Raw genomic sequence first — 21,610 nt, 5'->3', positions numbered from 1 at the left:
AAGGGATTTAAGTCTGCTTTTGCTTGACTGAATGTTTACCTCTGTATAGATTGGCTTGCTTAATTGTTTAACGTCCAGTGACAATTAGTTCATGCATGTTCATGACGTGGACATATTTGGCTGTTCTGTTTTACCCTCTGTAAGATAAACTAAACATTTCCAAGAAATCTATGACTTGCATGAATTATAATTCATTGATAAACTCTAGAAAAATGTGTTTAATCCTTATAATTCTCAACCTAAACATTTGCAATTTTTAAAATTTACATTTTTTTTGAGTTGACTGCTTGCCTTTCTCTACAAATAAGCGTTGCTGTCACCACTAATTAATAGTAAATAAGAAAATACATAAAAAAAACCCAATTAGAAATCAAGATTTTGAAATTGGGTGCTTTAAGAGTTTGATAAATATATTGGAAACAGTAAAAATTCATTCGAGTCCCTCAATATATTACAATGAGGGAGAACGATAGAGAGAAAATGCACTATAACTGAGTAGAAATTCCGTGTTCAATGTCAAATGCCATTTGTTTTTAAATGGCTTAGGACACAGCAGACAAAAATTACCAACATAGTGTTTTCATTGTATATTTGGTAGCTATAAGTTGTAACAGTCAGTTTCGATGATTATACAATTGTATCTATGATGAGTTTATTATACACCACTAAGACAGAACAAAATAATCTGATTAAAACCAAGGATTTATATAGTAATATAAATCTTTGTTCAAACCGAAATCTTTGCTATCAATTTAATATTTGTTCTTTCGAAAAATATGAATGTCAATATATATCAGGTCGACTGTTTTGTTATAAATTTGGCTGTAAGTTTCTTCGTTTGAATTGTTTCACATCTTGCCATGTCAGGGCCTTTTGTAGCTGACTATACGGTATGTGTTTTCGTAATTGTGAAGTCCGTACGGTGACCTAAAATTGCTTACATTGACGTTATTTGAACTCTGGTGGATAGTTGTCTCATTAGCAAGCTCCTTGTATTCATATATAAATGTATGTTAATTCATTTTCTGTAATAACATTTCTTCAGTCATAAAAATATAGAAAAGCATTGATGCTCAATTTCTTGAATGACGCTATATTCTTCGTTATGACAAGATTTTATTTCTTCAAATTTCAGGAAATTCCTTTGGGTACTAAATGCATGTGTACCTCTAATTGCTGAATTTTTATTTGTTTGTATAAATGATTAATCTTTCATGCAAAACCTTAAGAAAGGAAAAAATAAATGTTATGACACATTAATCTACATTTTAACCCATAATGGCAGCAGAGACATACAGTTATATATGTCTCTGATGGCAGATACCTTGATAATTGATGACGTACTTCATTGTTGATAATGTTATGTTCTTGCATGCTTTGTGTACGTCCATTCGATCAGAAGAGACAGGTGTTGGTTGTTGGTGTGTTCTGTTATACCATGGTATAATTTAATATAATACGGTTTATTAATATAATACTTCCATGGTTATGTTCCGGACCATATTAGTATTTGGACCATACCGTTTATTATTAAGAGTTTTTTTTTATTAAATATTGACTCATGTTTTCATATGTTGATTTATTGTTAATAGATGATTAATGAAATAAAGTGAAGGGAAAGTAATATGAATTTAGAATAAATAAAAAAACTAATCTAATGGTAGCACTAACAAAAGAACAGGTTGACATGATAGATACTCTTTAAATTGACGCTAGCGAAGGCAAGATAAAAGATACACTACGATTCAGACAATATGTCAAAGGACGGATTTTATTTAGTAGTTCGTGCCGATTTTGATTCGGAGAACAAATTAAAACTGTGTGTTCTTGCGAAGGAAGTTAGAATTTATTTGAAAAATACCTATATGGTCTAGATACTCATATGGTCCGACCCGTTAATTACCAAATGAGTATACGCATATATATAGTCATGAGTCATGACCATACACGTATGGTTCAAATACTCATATGGTTTGGAACAGTAACTGTTATACCAAGGATTTCTTACAATACAAATACTTGGATATACTCTCCAAATCAGTATTGTTCATGAAACTTAAGGTCAATAAGCTGTCCCTTGTAACATAACAGCGTGCCCCACTCACCTTAAAGACTGTACTCTTATATAGTCACTTATGATATGCTCCTTTATGTTACTTGAAATATTCGGCTCTCACCTGAGCAAGCTTTAAGTACGCTTATTGTTTTTATCTTTATATTAAAAACATGTAAAACATGACATTAGCTATTAAAATCGAATGCAGGAAAAAAAGTTACAGGAAAAAATGTCGTGGAAAAAAGTCGCGGAACGAAAAGTCACATGAAAAGTCACAACAAAAAGGTCCCTGGAAATTAAGTCCCAATAACTTAAGCTAGAAAAAAATAGGAAAGGAGAGGCGAAAGATACCAAAGGGACATTTAAATTTGGTATATATCTTCAGTGTGAATACATATATTTTTTTTACATGTAGGCATAACAATATATGTATTATATGTCTCTAATGTACGGAAAAGGTCCGAGGCACAACAAATTATTTGAAATTGTGTGTAATTAATACCTTTTGATGAGAAGTAAATTGAAATAATGCGTTTGTAAGTCATATTTCAAATTGGTTCGGTATAAATCTGTTGATTTTAATAATCTCATAAATATATTTCATACAAATTGTAATTAAAACTATTTTGTTTCTCTGAATGAACTTATTAAATTAGAATACAGAGTTGTGGAATGAATTTTCTAAGATTATAAACAGAGACGGTTATTAACTTATTAACTATGGCAAGCCAACGTGGACAAAAAGAGCCATGTATTTTTTAATATTAAGAATTCATTTTCTAATATTAAAAAATGAATTTCTAATATGAAAAAAGAAAAAAACTATTTCTTAATATTAAAAAATGAATTTGTAATATTAGAAAATGGGTTTCTTAATATTAAAAAAAAAAGAATTTCTAACATTAAAAAATCATGTAATTAATATTAGAAATTCATTTTTTAATATCAGAAATTCATTTTCTAATATTAAAAATTCGAAAGTATTTTCTTATATTCGAAATTCATTTTCTAATATTTATAAATGTTTTTTTAATATTAGAAATTCATTATTTAATATTAAAAAATCAACTTTCAGAGTTACAAATTAAAATCTTCATCACTAAAGAGTTTTGATTTGTTTATTTTCTATTCAATAACTCCTCCCTGTTTTCAAAGAATAAAAAAATTTGGCCGAAAGAAAGAATGAACTCAATCAGATTTTGCTAAGGATTGACGGGCAGCTTTATCAAATAATTTCGAAGAAGTTGAAATCCTGTTTAGAGATGACTCAACTAAACTGGAAAATGGGAGAGGAGAATTAAATGAGGTAACTGTTGAGCTGCTGGGATCGTCACTGGCATCCATGTCAAGATTAGTCAGAGACATGAGGAATGTTTCTGTAAATTCTGGCTAGAGAATTAAGGGGTGCAAGCCCGTCACACAACAAAGCCGATAGACCTAAAACAGGTATGGAATAGGCACAGTTTTATGAAAGATATTCTGAATTTGACTTCCTTAAATAATTTTGCTTTCATACAACGTCGAATTTCTTTCAAAATCCAATCTACTTCCACTATCTGATTCGAGACTTCAAGTTAACAAAATCATTGGCATACACATGCAAAATATTTAATAGGGAGAATAGGGGTCCGTTAACAAGTTAACAACAGCAAAAATATGCCCAAAACATGTTGACAGAAAAAGGTATTGTCTCACAGTGGGGGCGTAAATCCAAAGTTGTACCCCAAGCATAAGGAGATGAAAAAATATTTGAAATTTTTTACTGATTTGTGCTCGATTTTAGAGAAAATATGATGTTTAGTCTCAAAAATCTACACCGAGCGTAACGAGGCAGAAAAATTGTGTATTTTTGCAGAATTTTAACTTAAATATGACGTATTTTTCATGTTTTTTCAACTAAAGGGGAAAGGGCGGTCACCTCTTACACCCCTTCTTTGATCTGCCCCTGTTGAAGGGGCACCAAAACTCATTTATTCCTATGAAACGCACCCATAATGTACCCGAATTGAAAAAAAAATACCCTTACAAGCCAAGGGAAGTTTAAAAAAAAAACTTAAAACATAGGAACATAATATATGAGTTGGTGTGCCTTCATTTAATATTTTGCAAGTGTATGCTAATGATTTTGTAAAAGTCTCGAATCAGATAAAGTGGAAGAAGTCTAATCCAGATACTGAATGGGTAGCATAGCGACCCTATTCCGGAAAATGAACAATTCAGTGATCTTTGGTCAAACTAAGAATGGACTACGTATTATGATGAAGGCATGTTTGGGTAATCGACACAAGTTCAGGCATAAAAAAGCAAAATATAGATGGGACTCCAGAAGGGTACCACACCTCAGGTCGTAAGGTGGATTTTTAAAACTACCATTGGTCATAAGTCCCTTTTAAGGGTTCTAAATTCGGTGAACGGACGTTTCGGTCACGACTTTTTTTGCTAAGGACATTTTCGCCAATGGACGTTTCTTTTCCGGACATTTCAGCCAACTGAATAAAAAAATATAACAAGAATGAAACCAAAGAGTTGTACACGTGAGAGCGCTTACAAAGCAATTTTTCATGTAATTAATATTTCCAAGGGGCATAACTCTTTTAAAAATAATTGTTCGGCACTGATTTTTAAACTTGTCAGTCGCAATGTTGATATAAACCTAATATATAAGAATTGCTCTTTGGTCGGGTTGTTGTCTCTTTGACGCATTCCCCGTTTCCATTCTCAATGTTATTATACAAATCTGGCAAGAATTGTACACGTGAGAGAGCTAACAATACCGGACGGACAAAAGGACGGACGCCCGATTTTTCTATGTCCCCCACAACGCGTCGCATGGGGGACAAAAAACCAACGAGTTTTCATAATCTTTTTTATTTTAGATTAATATTAATTTGCACTTTAGTCTTCGGGGATGAGTATGTTTCTGATTTTCGAGTTGGGTGATGATGTACAGGTGCAGCTGATAAAAATCGCACCTTTTAACAAAATGGGGGGACATAACTACTCACAGATGATTAGCAAAGGTGCCTTTTTCGGGTATGGGCATATTGCTCACATAGGCTTCGGGAAAAGCTCGAGAGTATTCGCAGTCTTATAAGGAGTTTTTACAACAAGTATATACAAGTGTGTATACAAGTGTGTAAACAGCAACTGACCAATTAACGACACACAAAACCAAAGACATATAGTAAGTGATTTATACAGGATGGAAGAGTATTTTTAATGCTAATTTGTAGTTTTAGCAAAGTATATTTAGTTTAGCAAGTATTATAACATCATATGTTCACAACATAAGTCAGATTTTAACTATAACAGCAACATATTTCAGTCTCCTAGTACGTATTTGTTATTCTTTAAACTTCTTGTATTCAGGAGAAAACTCATTAAATCAGTAGAATGTTATATTGAATTAATAGGAAAGTAACTACAGGGGGAATGAAAATAAAATAACAAACATCATTCAGATCCCGTCAATTTTATTTTGTTCAATACCTCTGAATAAAAATAACGGTATTCTGTATTCAGTAACGTCACACGTTTTCTGCCAAGTTCTATTAAAGCGTATCAGTCAACTTTGAAGCAATGTATCTAAAAGACAAGGATGGTGACATATGTGTTTCTATATATGCATGGATTTAGTATACAATCCTTGATATTATGTTAGTTTTTAGTTTTTCTCCGTATATAAGAACATATAAGAACATAGCCATCAATAGAAAAATCAAAAAAAATAATTTAAAAAAAAAAAAGCATTTTCCCTATATGTATATTTGTGGCCAAAAATTACGTTTTCTTATAAAAATTATAACAACAAAAACTGGTGACCCCTATTTTTTATTTCATATTCCGATGTAACTCGAATCAAAGTACAATTGTGCCAAAAATTATAGAAATCAGGAGATATGACATTTGGTATCGTGTTACCTTAAAAGAAGAAGGGAGAAAATATTTTTTAACAAGCATTACTTTTCATTGAGACGTTCAACACTGTAAATATTAAAATATACAAGCCAAAGTGGACAAAAAGTACTGTAGCTCTTTTTGTCCACTTTGGCTTGCCATAATTAACTGGCTTTAATTTACTATTCAAGTTACATTTCATGTTAATCTAGTTACCTTGCAAAACAAATTATAGTAGTAGAAGGTGACCCATCCCTATTTTATGCACAGTGGGATTACAAACTCCACGGCCATACTCTGGAGCATGAAACATCTACTAAATACCTAGGCTGCACCATTGCAAATGATCTAGATTGGGGAGAACACATAAACAACATCACAGAAAAGCCAGCCGAAGCCTTTGTTTCTTACACCGAAACCTCCACATCAGCTCAAAATCCATCAAAGAGCATGCCAATAAAATATTAGTAAGACCGCAAAATGAATACTCCAGCTGCACGACAGTATGGGACCTGTACCAGCAAAACCACATAGAAAAAATCGAAAAAGTACAAAGACGAGCTGCAGCACGACATGTAACCAGCAGACATAGAAATAGATCAAGTGTCAGCAATATGATTACGAAATTATGATGGAAAAGCCTACAAACAAGAACTCAGAAAAGAAGCTCGACTCATCATGTGCTACAAAATAACAAACGACCTTGTAGCCATAGACAAGAGTAAATACCTACAAAAACCAACAAGAAGCTCTAGCCGGACAGGACATCATACTTACCTTTTACAGCCAGCCACCAAAGACTGTAGGAAATGGTCCTTCTTCGTAAACACCGTCAAGGAATGGAACAAACTGCCTCCAGATATCGCTACATCAAAGTCTCTTGAGATATTCAAGTCTTAAATGACCAAAACTTCTAACTAAATCGATCAACAGTTAGTTTTTAATCATGCGCAACTTGCCAGAATATTCATCATGTTGAATGTGGGCAGTATTTGGAAGACGAAGAAGAAGAAGAAGAATTATTTACTATCGGGACAGATTAGAACAACAAAAAAACTTTAAAATATTCTATTTTTTCATTTATTTACCAATGGAAGAACCTTAAAAACCTTTTAAAAGGGAGAAAAGAAGCATTTGTACAAAAAAGGACATTATTTCCCATCAGATTCCAGTGATTTATTCTAAATTTTATCATTTATTAATTCCGTAACACATACGTTTCCATGTCTGAAGGTTTTATTTTGTGCGTATTTACGGGGGATTGCCTCCCTTGAAAAATATCAAAACAATGACAGAATCTGTTACAGATAATTCTTTTGAAACAACTGCTGTTAAATTACTTCAGAGATTTCACTTACTACAACAAGAAAGAGTAGAAACTTACACTTTATTTGAGGAGTACGGGTTTTTCATAGTGTTCCTTTTCAGGATTTTTCATGTTGGTTATTTATGTTATAAATTTTATGTCCATGTTTGTATTGCCAACTCTAAGGAAAGCTTATTTATTTATTATAGGCTGTGTCTTTGATCAATTGAACGGGGAAAAATTCCCACAATCACCCAAGTGGGTCTTATTTTCTTGAACAAGTGTTCATTTCTATCAGTATGACATGTACTTGTTCAAGAAAATAAGACCCATTTTGGTTATTGGGAATTTTCCCCCGTTCAATTGATCACTATGATGAAATTCAAATATTGAAAATTTCTAAAATACACATATTTATATATAAAAAACCAATATATTGCATGACTTTAATGCAAGTTTCTTTATTTGATTTATATTTGAAATTGAATTGATTAATAGTTACACATCTTGATGCACATAAAATAAATCTTCTTTATGTTTCTTGTCGCTAATAAGGTGAACCCTTTGAATTTGTTTCCTAAAGCTAAGTCTTTAAAGCAAGGATTGCATTTTAAGCCTTTCCACCTTTTTTGAAAGATCAATTGATATTGTCAAATAACCAATGAGTACCAGTCTACATGTACCTACTGTAAGTTATTGTTTGTGGTGATTGAATCACAATCATAAATATGTTACCTTGCAAAATAAATTATACTAGTAGTATAGTAGAAGGTGACCCATCCCTATTTTATGCACAGTCAAAAGAAGGCTAATTTAAAGCACCCCTCAGGTTTATCAATATTCTGGATAAACTTTGTCTACAAAATTTTGTTCAGTTACAATACATGTGTTAATAAATAATTTAAAAAACCCCAGAAATTATGATTTTCTGAGTTAAAAGATAAATTTTAAGGATAAGAAATTGTAACCTTAGCCCAAAATAAAATGTCTTGCCTTAGACCAGCAGAACAATTATTATTTCAGTATAATCTGCACTGACACTTTTTTTCAACCTCACTTTTCACCAATTTAGAGGTTTCATGCCAAATTTTTTCTGTATAATGAAATATATCCCCTGCATCACTTTAGCAAACTGCTTCAAATTAGCTTTGATTTTCATGTTTTTCTTGTTTTCAATGCTTCTTTGAAACATACCTGTAAAAGAAATTGACAATTCCCCAATTTTTAAATGAATTGTTTGATTCCCAATTTCTTAAATGAAATAGTGTTTGACTTTCAGAATGGAAATGAACAAAATTGTTTCCATTGAAATTTAGGGTAACATATAAATTCAACATCGAGTTTCAAAAAAATATTTCTTGTTCCTGTATATGCTATTGGAAAAAAAATGTTGTTGATTTTAAAAACACATTGCAATATAAAATTCTTTGTCCGAAGAAAAAATCCTTATCACTTCTTAAAACAATAAGAATGATTAATTAGAATTATTGTCCCTGAAAATGTGTAAATCAAGAAGTTAAAGTCACATGATACTTCAAATTAAAAAAAAAAAAAGAGTTGAATATGTTTTATATACTATAAAACAAGTTTACATGGACTCTATCTTAAAAAAAAATCCTCTATCTTATCAAAATCTTCAGAAATGTACTGCTATTGAATTATTGTCTTCCCATACAGTAAATTTATTACTCTTAATTCGCTGATGGCTTTTCCATATGCAGTGACCCTAACCATTAGACCTCTCCTATAACTATTTTTTTTTCATTTCTAGGGAGTTTAAAAAGTGAATTGGCATTTTAGGAGGCAACCTGATTTGAGGAGATTTTGCTCGTAGCAATATGCATTTGACCTTAGAAGAACTTTTTTGTTTAAGGTCAGATTGAATAAAGGTCACCAAAGAAAAAAAAAACATTAAAAAAATGAAAAAAAATACTCTGACACACCATGGCCACACTACACTAGTCATGCTAGTTGTATTGGTAGTCATATTCTTTAAAAAGCTGAATGAAAATTAATTTTTGATTTTGTATTTTTGTCTATCTTATTTCTGAGAGACTGTCTGTGTTAACACAAATTTTGACATGCATTTGAATATATTTTAATTCAGCTTATTTTTTCAGAGGTTTTGTGGCATATTTAAAGGGACATCCAAATTACAATTTTCCTTTGTATCGTCAGCTTGTTCATGAGATAACAGAAACATTCAACAAAATATCTACAGATATTATAGTCATTAAAACCAGACTTAATGATGATCACCAACAGAATACTGTAGCTGGACCCATCAGTAAAATACAGGAGCAGGAGCAGAAGAAATTAGAAACTGTAGGTTGATAAATGTGGTTTGAATTGTCTCCTTTTTCTAAGATCTTTCGTGGCTGAAATTGTAATGAACTGATCATAGGATGGAATAAATGATTTAAAATTTTATGATGTGGTGAATATAAGCCAAATTATTGGAAATATATAACTCCTGAGGTCCCTTTTCAGACTCGACAACAACAAAGATTTCTGCATTTTTAAGTAGGAAAATTTCTCCTTGTATTTAAAAAAAAAATCTTAAAGATATCTTGTCATTGTATAAGTTGTAGTTGCAAACAAATATTACAGTGATTGGATTTATATCTTCAATGACTATTTGCTTTGTTCACATCCTAATCCTTAACCTGTGTTGTCATACACAAGAGCAAGTTAAGTTACTTCTGGACTCCCTCCTTCATTTAGCTGGTCCTTCCATCCTCTCAAAAGACATAGAGGGTAACTTATGTCATCTGTAACTTTAAGAATTATTGATCAACATTATTACAACTTTGCGCAGTAGTTTTACAGCATACATATTGAAGATGTACATGTACACCATCTATAATTGTCTATTTTGGACAGATTGAAAATACTCAGGGTTGGCAAAGTAATACCTAGGCCCAGGCTGGGCAATACCCCCAAAAATGATTTTTAAGCTTGTTTTTAAAATAGAATAGTTAAGACATATTGTAGTTTCTCAGTATTATTGCTATATACATATATATAACGTGAGGGTACCTAAATTGCACCTATTTTGACAGTTTTTTCACCCACATTTATTTATGATCCAGACACAAGTTTCCATTCTGTGTTTAATTTGTAGATATATCCTTACTTACTATATAGTTCCACCAATTTAATTTTGAATCCATATTGAATCATAGAAAAATGGATTTGAAGCAATCTCCAAACAATCCATGATTCTGTAATGAGGAGTACCCAAATTGCATCCATGCTTAAATTCACATCCATAAAAATCGAATAACTAATGTTTTGTTTTATTTCTCCAAATATTTAGAACAATTTGACAATAGTCCATGCTTACTATTAATTTTTTAAGAAATGAATTCCTGTAACATATTTTAATTGCTAAATTTTAAAAGTTGACTTTTTGTGGAGGTCCTGTAGATTTTACTTTTTCCAGTGAATACTTTATCTGTTATATACATGTACTGTCATATAAACTGTCAACTTTTGGCGTATATTTAAATATATTTAGCTATGTCGAAAGACATGTGGAATGTACACATGTCAAATCATAAAAATACAAATTGTTTAGTTTCTAAAAAAACTTGTAAGATTTCTGCTGCCTGTTGCTAAATGGGTGCAATTTGGGTACTCGGTGCAATTTGGGTACTCAGTGCAATTTGGGTACTGTGACGTGACATTTAATACAGATCAACCTTGAGAGTCATTTTCAGAAGATAAAAAAATTAATTTATTCTTTTTCTCAATAATAACTGTGTATGAAATCTGTTGCATTTTTCAAGGAAACTAAAAATTGGAGCTTCCAAAAATTTAGGACCTGTCTTCATGTGAACATTCTATATGACGTGTTTTGCATTTTCAGATTTTTTGCTCATCAACTTCCTGTTAACCAAATGATTATATATTCTAAGACATAGCAGCCATGTATGGAACTTTCTTCTTATTTTTCAAAGGAACTACAATTAACATACATTGTATTCCTGAAATTGTGAACTAGTTACATGTATATTGTAAATACAGAGGTGTGAATCTCAACTACTACATGTAAATATAACTAGAATGTAGATGATCCAAATAAATGACTCACAAAAATTTCTATCTTATTCACTGTTATAAAAACACTAGTATCTATAGGAATAGAAGAAGTCAACAATCTAATTGTCTGAAACTGCTTCACTTGTCTGGATTTCAATGAAACATTCAAAGAATCTAGCAATTTTAATAATTTTATGCCATTAGACATAATTGTTTGTTTGTATTTATGAGTTCTAATATAGCTTATATACTTTTTCTGCTCCATTACAGACTGTACAACATCAGATATCAAGACAGAATGAATTAGATCATCCTGATGTACCAGGACACAAAGAACAATCTGAAAGCCATAAAGAAAAGTTTGTATGCATAGATTGTAGGCAGATCATGTACTTTGTATTGCATATATTTTAATTTATATGAATATTAAAATCGCTCATATAATTGAAACACAAGAAACATTAGTGATGCAGCCCCCATGCTCAATAAAGTTGATACATACACATTGCTGGATTTAGAGGGGAGTTATGGATTTTTTAACTCAAGTCTTTCTTTGGATTTTTAAAATCACTCCTAAGTCATGTATGTAAGTTGATGAGCTATATAACCACACAGTGATCTTCCCGAGGCCTTATAGCACTATGGTATATGAATATGTTTTATAATAGAATGTATTATGTGTTTGGATAGATACATTTTATTAATTGTGCAATTCAGTTATTTAAAACAAAATGTTTGATTTATTGATTTCAGGGGCGTAGCTGGCCTAAAATAAAGTGCAAGCATAAGTCTTTTACCAATTTTTTGGGACCTTTTTATGCCGAAAATAATTATTTTTGGTCATTTTCCAGGAATGCCATGCTTATGAAATTCACATTACTCCTTATTAACATGGTTGTTTTCAAATATAAAATAAATTTTATAAAACGGGAAGATCAGACGACAAGTCAACCGAAGCGTTTATCAATAGAAGGGCAATCAATGGACACTTGACCAACCCAGGATCAGATAAGACACAAAAGAACAAACAAAAACATTCAATATTGAAAACTAAATACTGATAAAAAACACGAACCCCGAAAAAAAAATGTGGCGACCTCCAGTGCTCCGGAAGGGTAAGCAGGTCCTGCTTCTTGCAAGACACCCGACCGTAGCGTTTCGCACTAAGGTCATTTTCGAATCAAAGGAGAGGTTTCTACGACAACGGTAGAAGGTCACTTGGGACACAGATACCCAAGGTGAATTAATAGTCTTTTGGACGAACGGACAATGTGAATACGAAATCAAACGGCGACTTTTAAGTCTTGACTTATAAGTGAGGGATATAAATCTAAGATGTTTTCAAGGTTATTGTATTGAGCCTGTATTATTAAATGTTAATACTGCATGTAAGACTTAAAGTATAGTTAATATCCAAAGTCAATATATATCTATTTTTTGCCAAGACAAATGATCGCAGAACTCTCTCGGTGTTGATATTCATTTCTCTGTGAACATGTATGAGCGCCAACGAAGATAGTCTGTCCTATACCATGGTTGAACGGAGATCAGCTTTCAGTCGCCGTAATGCACTAAATGACCGTTCAGTAGTTGATGTAGTTACTGGCATTGTAACTAGGATTGACACGATTGCAAACTATTGAAGGATATAGTTCCTTTTTAGTCACTGCTAGAGACGACATAAGAGATTTGGGCTACTTTATAACACCTGGACCCGACCAGCGTCTCTGCCATCTCTTTACCTCAGAGTTGAAGGTTTCTTGATTGTCCGTCAATTCGTGTCTAAATGTTTCGTATAGTTTGTCTATACACTCTGCTGTTAAAGATTCCAAACTTGCAGGTATAAGGGTCTGGCCTTGAAAACGATCAGAGTTATCCAGTAAACGTCCTGTGAATTCTTCAAAGAAATAGTCAAGAAAGGAGAAATACAAGGCTCGCTTCCAATACTGACTTGGGGTGTCAGCTGGATAGTTAGCCCGGTTGATCTGTCTTCCTACTCATTCTTAATTTAATTTCAGAATTAATTTTTTTGGGAAAAAATTGTGCAAGCAAATGAGTATTTGCGTAAAGGCAGCTACGCGCCTGGATTTTTAGTTGCTAAAATCAAGTAACTAAAAGGAGGAGGTATGAAATGAGCCCCTGAAATTGTATAAATAGTAAAATTACTCAAGTCTTTCAAAAGAATCTTAATGTTATTGATAAATAAACAGGTAACTTGAATCTGAACAATTTAATGCAGACATGTATCAATTTGGCACCAAAATTTGACCAGAGTAGAATTTTAATCCTTTTGAGTGATACCATTCTGAAAAATTGACATTAATTTGCTGACAGATCAAATAAACATATTATGCTTTTGGCATCATTTTTTTAAAGACATGATATAATTGCATCACATTTTCAGCCTTTATATGCAGACAAAAGCCATACAGTAATTTCTAGACCTATTCAGAGTCTTAATTTGAAAAACACAGACTGCCAAACAGATAATTGCCAAGAAAAACACACATAAAACCATAATTATGACATATGAAAACCTATTTTTTAAGGCTGTATTATTCTTAATCTATCTAAAAGTGAATGTTAATCTCCAAAGTTCTTCATATTTTGAAAATTCAGTGGCTGAAATGCTATTCCACATACCTTTAACTTTTACTTCAACCTTAGTTTTCAAGATAAGGTTTTTTGGGGTTTTTTTTTGTTGAAAGTTGCAAAATGTATAACATTCACTAATATGTGTGTATCATTCTAAATGATACCTGTAAATGTACAAGTAACTTTAACTTTGGTTGATCAGGGGTCACCACACTTCAGAATTTTAGAGAGAAGTGTCTTCTCCCTAGCAACCAAGCAGCTTTGGGAAGTGATGACCCAATAGAAGACTTCAGGGTGAAGTGAATCATCTGTATAATGCTTTTCATGTGATAAATTTGTATGCATTATACATTTATATTACCCTATGGAGCCTTTTCATAACAAAAGTTTAGATTTTATTTCAATTGCCTTGTGGTCTAATCTACAGAAATGACAAAAGGAATTCAAAAAATCAAATAAAATTGAACTGTCAAGGTCTCAAAGCTATTTCAAACATCGCTGTTTCTGTTATAAAATTGAATTTTCAGAATCTCAAAGCTATTTCAAACATTGCTGTATAGGTTTACTCCCATTTATGATACAATAAATAAATCCAAAACAAGTCAATGTCAGAATGAAATTCTTAAGACTTTACTCTATAAATTGTTGTCTGTAATAGTTTATTTCCCTTTTTTTCCTGCCAAAAACACATGGTTGTCAACAAAAGTAAATACACAAAGTTTACCATTTATTCATGGATGTGTTTGCAAGAGTACAATCAAACCTGTATATAAAGGTCACCTTTGGGACCAGAGAAAACTGATCTTAAAAGAGGTTTTACTGTGTTAATTGTTAATTTGTTAATCAAATTTGGAAATAGGTATTCAATTTCAAGTACAGTCAAGCATTTATATAGTATTTGTGAAATAGATTGCAGCCAAATAAGCCTTTAGGTGTAATACCACCAAATCATAGTACGTCACATCCGGTTGCATACGAAAATAGGTCGAAAAAAAATATTCCCTTGTATTTGACAGTTGTAGGTAATTGATCCTACATTTCATTGCAGTAAAACATTTCTGAGTCATAAACATATATCTTGGGTATTTCAAAGCACCATTATTTCTTTATTTGGGGTTTCTATAGAATATTTTGGAAACTTGAGGTTACATGGTTACTAAAGCTTGTACACAGGTTAAAAAAGGGGGAAAATTTGATTGGTTAACTTCCAGTGATGGTTATTTTCTTATATGCAATGAAATGTTATGTGAAATTTTTTCTATAGTACTGGACAGGATAAATCTTTACTCATGCCAAGTATTTCTTTATTTGAAACAAAGATAAATTCTGCACAATTTTTTGAAAAGTGCAAATTTAACAAAGACTAATAGGGGGAAATCAATGGTGGTATTACACCTAATATGGGAAGCTGTACATGCACCTTTGACCTTGTGAGTACTCTCATGTGTTAAAATTTCTTGCTATTTAAGTGAAATATTACAAATAATGAAATATTCTGAGTGGATTGAGTCTCCAAAATACATTTTATGAGAAAATTTCCTTGGAATAGGACTCTACCATGAATATTAGTTGACAGAACAAGCCATACTTAGAGTTTTGGGGAGCTTTTTCTCCTTATTTCTTATATTCTGCTATACTAGAAAATTTTTCTTAAGAAATACTTTAATAAATATATAGTTTTAAGTAAATGAAATTATTTTTAAAGCAGTAACAACAAATTATTCACCAAAAGAGATGTTTTTTATGTCCCTCTCTGGAACGCGGCGTAAATTTAAGTTTTACGTAAGGACTTATTGAAACCTCCTTGGAGACAGTAAACTTTTATACGGATAGTTCATTCTGCTTGAATACTTCAATTAATCATTTATAATAACATTTCCATCATAAATGAGTGAAAGTTACCCCAAAATTTTTATTTATTGGCCTAAAAAGTAGAAATTTTGTGGAAATGAGAGGTATAAATGGACCAAAAGAGACCTTATAAGGAAGACAAAGAGGTCCATTAGTAGTATTTATCATCCTAAAGTCATCTTTTGTATCATATTCAACTGTTTGTAGGCAGATGAGATAAATATTTGATCATTTATTGGTCCACACTATATTCTATTATGATGCGGCTTTGTTTGGATTTTTCGAAGAAATTTTGCTCAAATCGTTGTAGATGTCGTCTTACATTATACTAGATTTTTCTCAAACTATTGAACTGATTATGACAAAACTTGACAGGAATGCTTGAAATAACCAGTATTACAAAGGAAAAAAGTCACATTCAGTTTATTTAACAAAAAAGTCTTCTTTAGGTGTAATACCACCAAATCATAGTACGTCACATCCGGTTGCATACGAAAATAGGTCGAAAAAAAATATTCCCTTGAATTTGACAGTTGTAGGCTCAGTCTTCAAGATGAACTGCTAAATCTACAGGCCCGGAGCTCAATTTTTGAAAATTTTTAGTTAGATTCTGTTGGCTTGTAGATATGATTTTTACAGGCCCGAGAGCAATATTACAAGCCTGGGCTGCCTGGGCTGCCACAGGTAATTGATCCTACATTTCATTGCAGTAAAACATTTCTGAGTCATAAACATATATCTTGGGTATTTCAAAGCACCATTATTTCTTTATTTGGGGTTTCTATAGAATATTTTGGAAACTTGAGGTTACATGGTTACTAAAGCTTGTACACAGGTTAAAAAAGGGGGAAAATTTGATTGGTTAACTTCCAGTGATGGTTATTTTCTTATATGCAATGAAATGTTATGTGAAATTTTTCTATAGTACTGGACAGGATAAATCTTTACTCATGCCAAGTATTTCTTTATTTGAAACAAAGATACATTCTGCACAATTTTTTGAAAAGTGCAAATTTAACAAAGACTAATAGGGGGAAATCAATGGTGGTATTACACCTAATATGGGAAGCTGTACATGCACCTTTGACCTTGTGAGTACTCTCATGTGTTAAAATTTCTTGCTATTTAAGTGAAATATTACAAATAATGAAATATTCTGAGTGGATTGAGTCTCCAAAATACATTTTATGAGAAAATTTCCTTGAAATAGGACTCTACCATGAATATTAGTTGACAGAACAAGCCATACTTAGAGTTTTGGGGAGCTTTTTCTCCTTATTTCTTATATTCTGCTATACTAGAAAATTTTTCTTAAGAAATACTTTAATAAATATATAGTTTTAAGTAAATGAACTTATTTTTAAAGCAGTAACAACAAATTATTCGCCAAAAGAGAAGTTTTTTATGTCCCTCTCTGGAACGCGGCGTAAATTTAAGTTTTACGTAAGGACTTATTGAAACCTCCTTGGAGACAGTAAACTTTTATACGGATAGTTCATTCTGCTTGAATACTTCAATTAATCATTTATAATAACATTTCCATCATAAATGAGTGAAAGTTACCCCAAAATTTTTATTTATTGGCCTAAAAAGTAGAAATTTTGTGGAAATGAGAGGTATAAATGGACCAAAAGAGACCTTATAAGGAAGACAAAGAGGTCCATTAGTAGTATTTATCATCCTAAAGTCATCTTTTGTATCATATTCAACTGTTTGTAGGCAGATGAGATAAATATTTGATCATTTATTGGTCCACACTATATTCTATTATGATGCGGCTTTGTTTGGATTTTTCGAAGAAATTTTGCTCAAATCGCTGTAGATGTCGTCTTACATTATACTAGATTTTTCTCAAACTATTGAACTGATTATGACAAAACTTGACAGGAATGCTTGAAATAACCAGTATTACAAAGGAAAAAAGTCACATTCAGTTTATTTAACAAAAAAGTCTTCTTTATTCATTCAACTTGGAGAAACAAGGTCATTTTGTTCAGGTGTAACATCTCTAAAATAAAGACACGAACACACATGTAATAATTTTTGACAAACAACTAGGAAGGGAATAGGAGATTACAGCTACTTAAAATGTGTCAAACATTAATTAGGGATAATTTTTACCATTGTTTTATGCAGTATACTGTTACATCTTTCTCTCCAGTTAAGCTTTAAATTTTTGTAAGAAAGGGAAAAATCGTGATAGAGTCGGTCTGGAAAGTTTAATAACATTATTATGGTGTGACCGTGTGGGTTGATTTATTGCATGTACAAATGTACATTGTATCAGAACATGCACAACTGACGGATTTCATTTGACCCAGACGAGTTTGAAACTTCATTGCCCTTTCAAATGATTCAAATACAACAGCATTTTTCTGCAATGTATCAACATTCGTGTCAAGTACTCTTTACTATTTCAATATTTTATTTTCATTTTTCAGGTTAAAGGAAATTGTTGATAAAATAAATGACTTTTTGGAAGAACTTAAATATGAATCAGAAGAATTGTATGTTGAAGAAGAGGACGAGAGCCATGTTGAAAGATGACAACATTGATAAGTCGTAATTTGTTAGTTTAAGAATTGTTTCTGAGAGAAAAGAAAACTGTGCAAAGATGTCATGATACCCTTGAAGATGTGAAAATGAAAACGGGATTGTTTTATAAATGTTAACATCAATATTGTTTTATTGGAAGGGAGATATGGTTTTGTAATTTTCATATACATTCAATCTTGTCTGTTACATTATTACTATGATATGTAAATGAATAAACCAATTCTCATATAGCTTTAACACAACATTGACATTGAAGGCAGAAAGCTCCCTTTTGAGTTTTTTGATGCCCCTGCCATGACGGAGGGGCATTAAGTTTTACCCTTGTCCGTCCGTACGTCCCAAAATTAGTTTCCATTCTCTAACTTTAGTTTGCCTCAACCAAATGTTATGAAACTCATACACAATGCTTATTACCACCAAACACAGATGAAGTCGAATATGGGTGGCGTCATATTCACCGTTCTCCAGGTATGTCCCTTATCGAATGTAAAAATTGATGAATTTGCCGTATATTTACAAGTGGCATCTGTGTCCCATGGACACATTTTTCTGTCTTTTTTTTTTTTTTTGGATTTGTCATTCACAGTTACAGAGCTTTGATCAGATTTAATGCAATTTTTCATTAATCGTTCACTAACTCCAGTATTCCTGGATTGATTTCCTCAAAACATTACATTATTGTTGGGATTGATGAAAGGAGGCTATCTTTTATTGTATTAAATTTTCCAGTTTATTGCTTCAGAGTTATGGGACTTTAATTGTCAGATTTTAGTAAATTTTTCATATATTGTACCATAACTTGAGTTTGCTTTAATTGATTCAGTGGAAACTTTACATAATTGTTGGAATTGGTGAACATATGATTAAATGCTATCGAAATATCAGTCTATTCTTGCAACAATTTCAATATGCACAATAAAGGCGTATAATGCACTCTTTGCACAGCTGTTTATTCAAACAACTGTTAGTAAATAATCATATGAATCCAACAAAGCATGGATGATAACACAGCAATTCCTGATCTACAGTATCTTTTATGATCTTACATGTACATTATCATGGCTGCCAGACAGATAATAGTAAAACATGAATGAGTTATATGGGGCTTCAATGGCTGAGTGGTCTAAGTGGTTCATCTTCAGCAATCACTAGCCTGTCAACAATGAGGTGATGAGTTCAAACCCTGCACTTGGAAGGTGGTTCAACTCCTATCTTGATTGACTAGGATTTCCAGTTTTCCTGCCTTAGGTCAGTGGTTCTCAGTGGCACTCCAGCTTCCTCCACCAATAAAAACAGGTCGTCACACTGTAACAAGTGTGCTGAAATTTGTGTTAAACACTAGCAATCATTCATGAATCATGAATGAGGTATAATTTTTGTGTGTTCAAATACAGAAACTTTCTTGAAAAAATGTTGAAGCAACTGCTCTGTGCTGGTCCTTTTTCATATTTCTGTCCAATGACCAACTACAGAGATCATCAAATGCAATATTTTACAAATTTTCAATCTTTTTTTATAAGGATAGTCTTATAATGTTTTCCTTCTAGAATAACATCTGATAATTTTGACAGCCGTGCAAATTGAATACTTCCAGCATTGCAGACTATTAAATTTGTCTTTGTTTAATCAATTTCATCTATCAAATTATAAGAAAGTATGAATAAATTTTCTTAGTAATCATTACCATACAAAAAAGTTTTTATTATGCCCCACCTACGATAGTAGAGGGGCATTATGTTTTTCGGTCCGTGCGTCCGTTTGTTCGTCCGTCCATATGTTCCCTGTGATATGATCTTTCTAATTTTAATGCCAAATTAGAGTTTTGACCCCAATTTCACGGTCCACTGAACATAGAAAATGATAGTGCGAGTGGGGCATCCGTGTACTATAGACACATTCTTGTTCTATATATAATACATTAAAACAACCATGTATCCTGAAATTTGTTATAAAATTTATAATTTTTTTGTTGAGCCTACAACATAGGGATAGTGATCCAGCGGCGGCGTTAACAAACTTCTTAAAAGCTTAATATTTCAGAAGGTAGAAGACCTGGATCCTTCATACTTTGTATATAGATGCCTTATGTTATGAAGTTTCCGTCTGTCATATGTCCATTGTCCTCGACTCATTTTCATGGTTCAGTGACTACTTGAAAAAAAAGTTCAGATTTTTTGTAATCTTAATTTCTCTCTTATTATGAGTAATAGGATAACTATATTTTGTATGTGCGTACCTTGCAAGGTCCTGATGCCCGTCAGACAGTTTTCACTTGACCTCGACCTAATTTCATGGATCAGTGAACAAGGTTAAGTTTTTCGTGGTCAAGTCCATATCTCAGATACTATAAGCAATATGTCTACTATATTTGGTGTATGGAATGATTGTAATGTGTACATGTCCAACTGGCAGGTGTCATCTAACCATGACCTCATTTTCATGGTTCAGTGGTTAAAGTTAAGTTTTTGTGTTTTGGTCTGTTTTTCTAATACTGTATGCAATAAGTCAACTATATTTGGTGTATGAAAATATTTTACCATGTACATGTCAGTCTGGCATAATTTATTTGACCTTGACCTCATTTTTACGGTTCATTGCTCAATGTTAAGTTTTGGTTTTTTGGTCTGTTTTTCTAATACTGTAAGCAATAGGTCAACTATATTTTGTGTATGGAATGATTGTATGATTGTAAGGTGTAAATGTATTTCCAGTTAGGTTTATCTGACCTTGACCTCATTCTGGATCATTTTAAGTTTATGTGATAGTTGTAGTAAAGCTTTATATTTAGGACTATCACCATCATATCCATGGCTAGTAAAGAAGGCGAGACATTTCAGCGTGTGCACTCTTGTTAAATTTCAAAAGGCTGTAAATTAGTCCAACAAGTCAGTTGGACCATGAAAACTTGTATTTGAATGTGACAAGTCAGTGTCCCACTTTATGTATATACCAAATAACTCAGTTAAGCAAGCCGTGTACAGCAAATCATTTTCTATAGATTTTCAAAGACTGTAAATAGGCCAAATGTATGTCAACTAGTAAAGAACCTAAATGTAATCAATAATTACAGACCTTACAGATCAAGGGTAGATTACCATTTTAGGTGAAAACTGTGATTTACAGTACAGTGTTTCAGTGCTAACATTATAGCTACTGAATGGTCTACAAATTTTAACATCCCTAGCTTTCAACTGTAGTTTGAGGGTTCCTGATGATGGTAAATCCAGAAAAGGTCTTCGGATGCACACAATTTATAAAGCGTTATTTTCATATTCAGTTTAATACATTATGAGTATGTGTATTAT

The 21,610-nt window shown here is 32.1% G+C and overlaps 1 protein-coding gene across 1 annotated transcript; it reads left to right on the top strand.

The window, feature by feature from the left end:
* The first annotated feature begins 7,213 nt into the window (after positions 1-7,213).
* On the top strand, positions 7,214-18,535 carry LOC127728314 (required for excision 1-B domain-containing protein-like). The gene is made up of 4 exons (XM_052235661.1): positions 7,214-7,351; positions 9,380-9,584; positions 11,574-11,662; positions 18,191-18,535. The coding sequence occupies exons 1-4, from the start codon at positions 7,242-7,244 to the stop codon at positions 18,294-18,296; spliced, it is 510 nt and encodes a 169-aa protein (XP_052091621.1). The 5' UTR covers positions 7,214-7,241; the 3' UTR covers positions 18,297-18,535.
* Positions 18,536-21,610: the final 3,075 nt, after the last annotated feature.

This window comes from Mytilus californianus, unplaced genomic scaffold (genome assembly GCF_021869535.1).
Source record: "Mytilus californianus isolate M0D057914Y unplaced genomic scaffold, xbMytCali1.0.p SCAF_1, whole genome shotgun sequence".
Taxonomy (NCBI): domain Eukaryota; kingdom Metazoa; phylum Mollusca; class Bivalvia; order Mytilida; family Mytilidae; genus Mytilus; species Mytilus californianus.
This window is presented reverse-complemented; position numbering and strand designations above follow the sequence as displayed.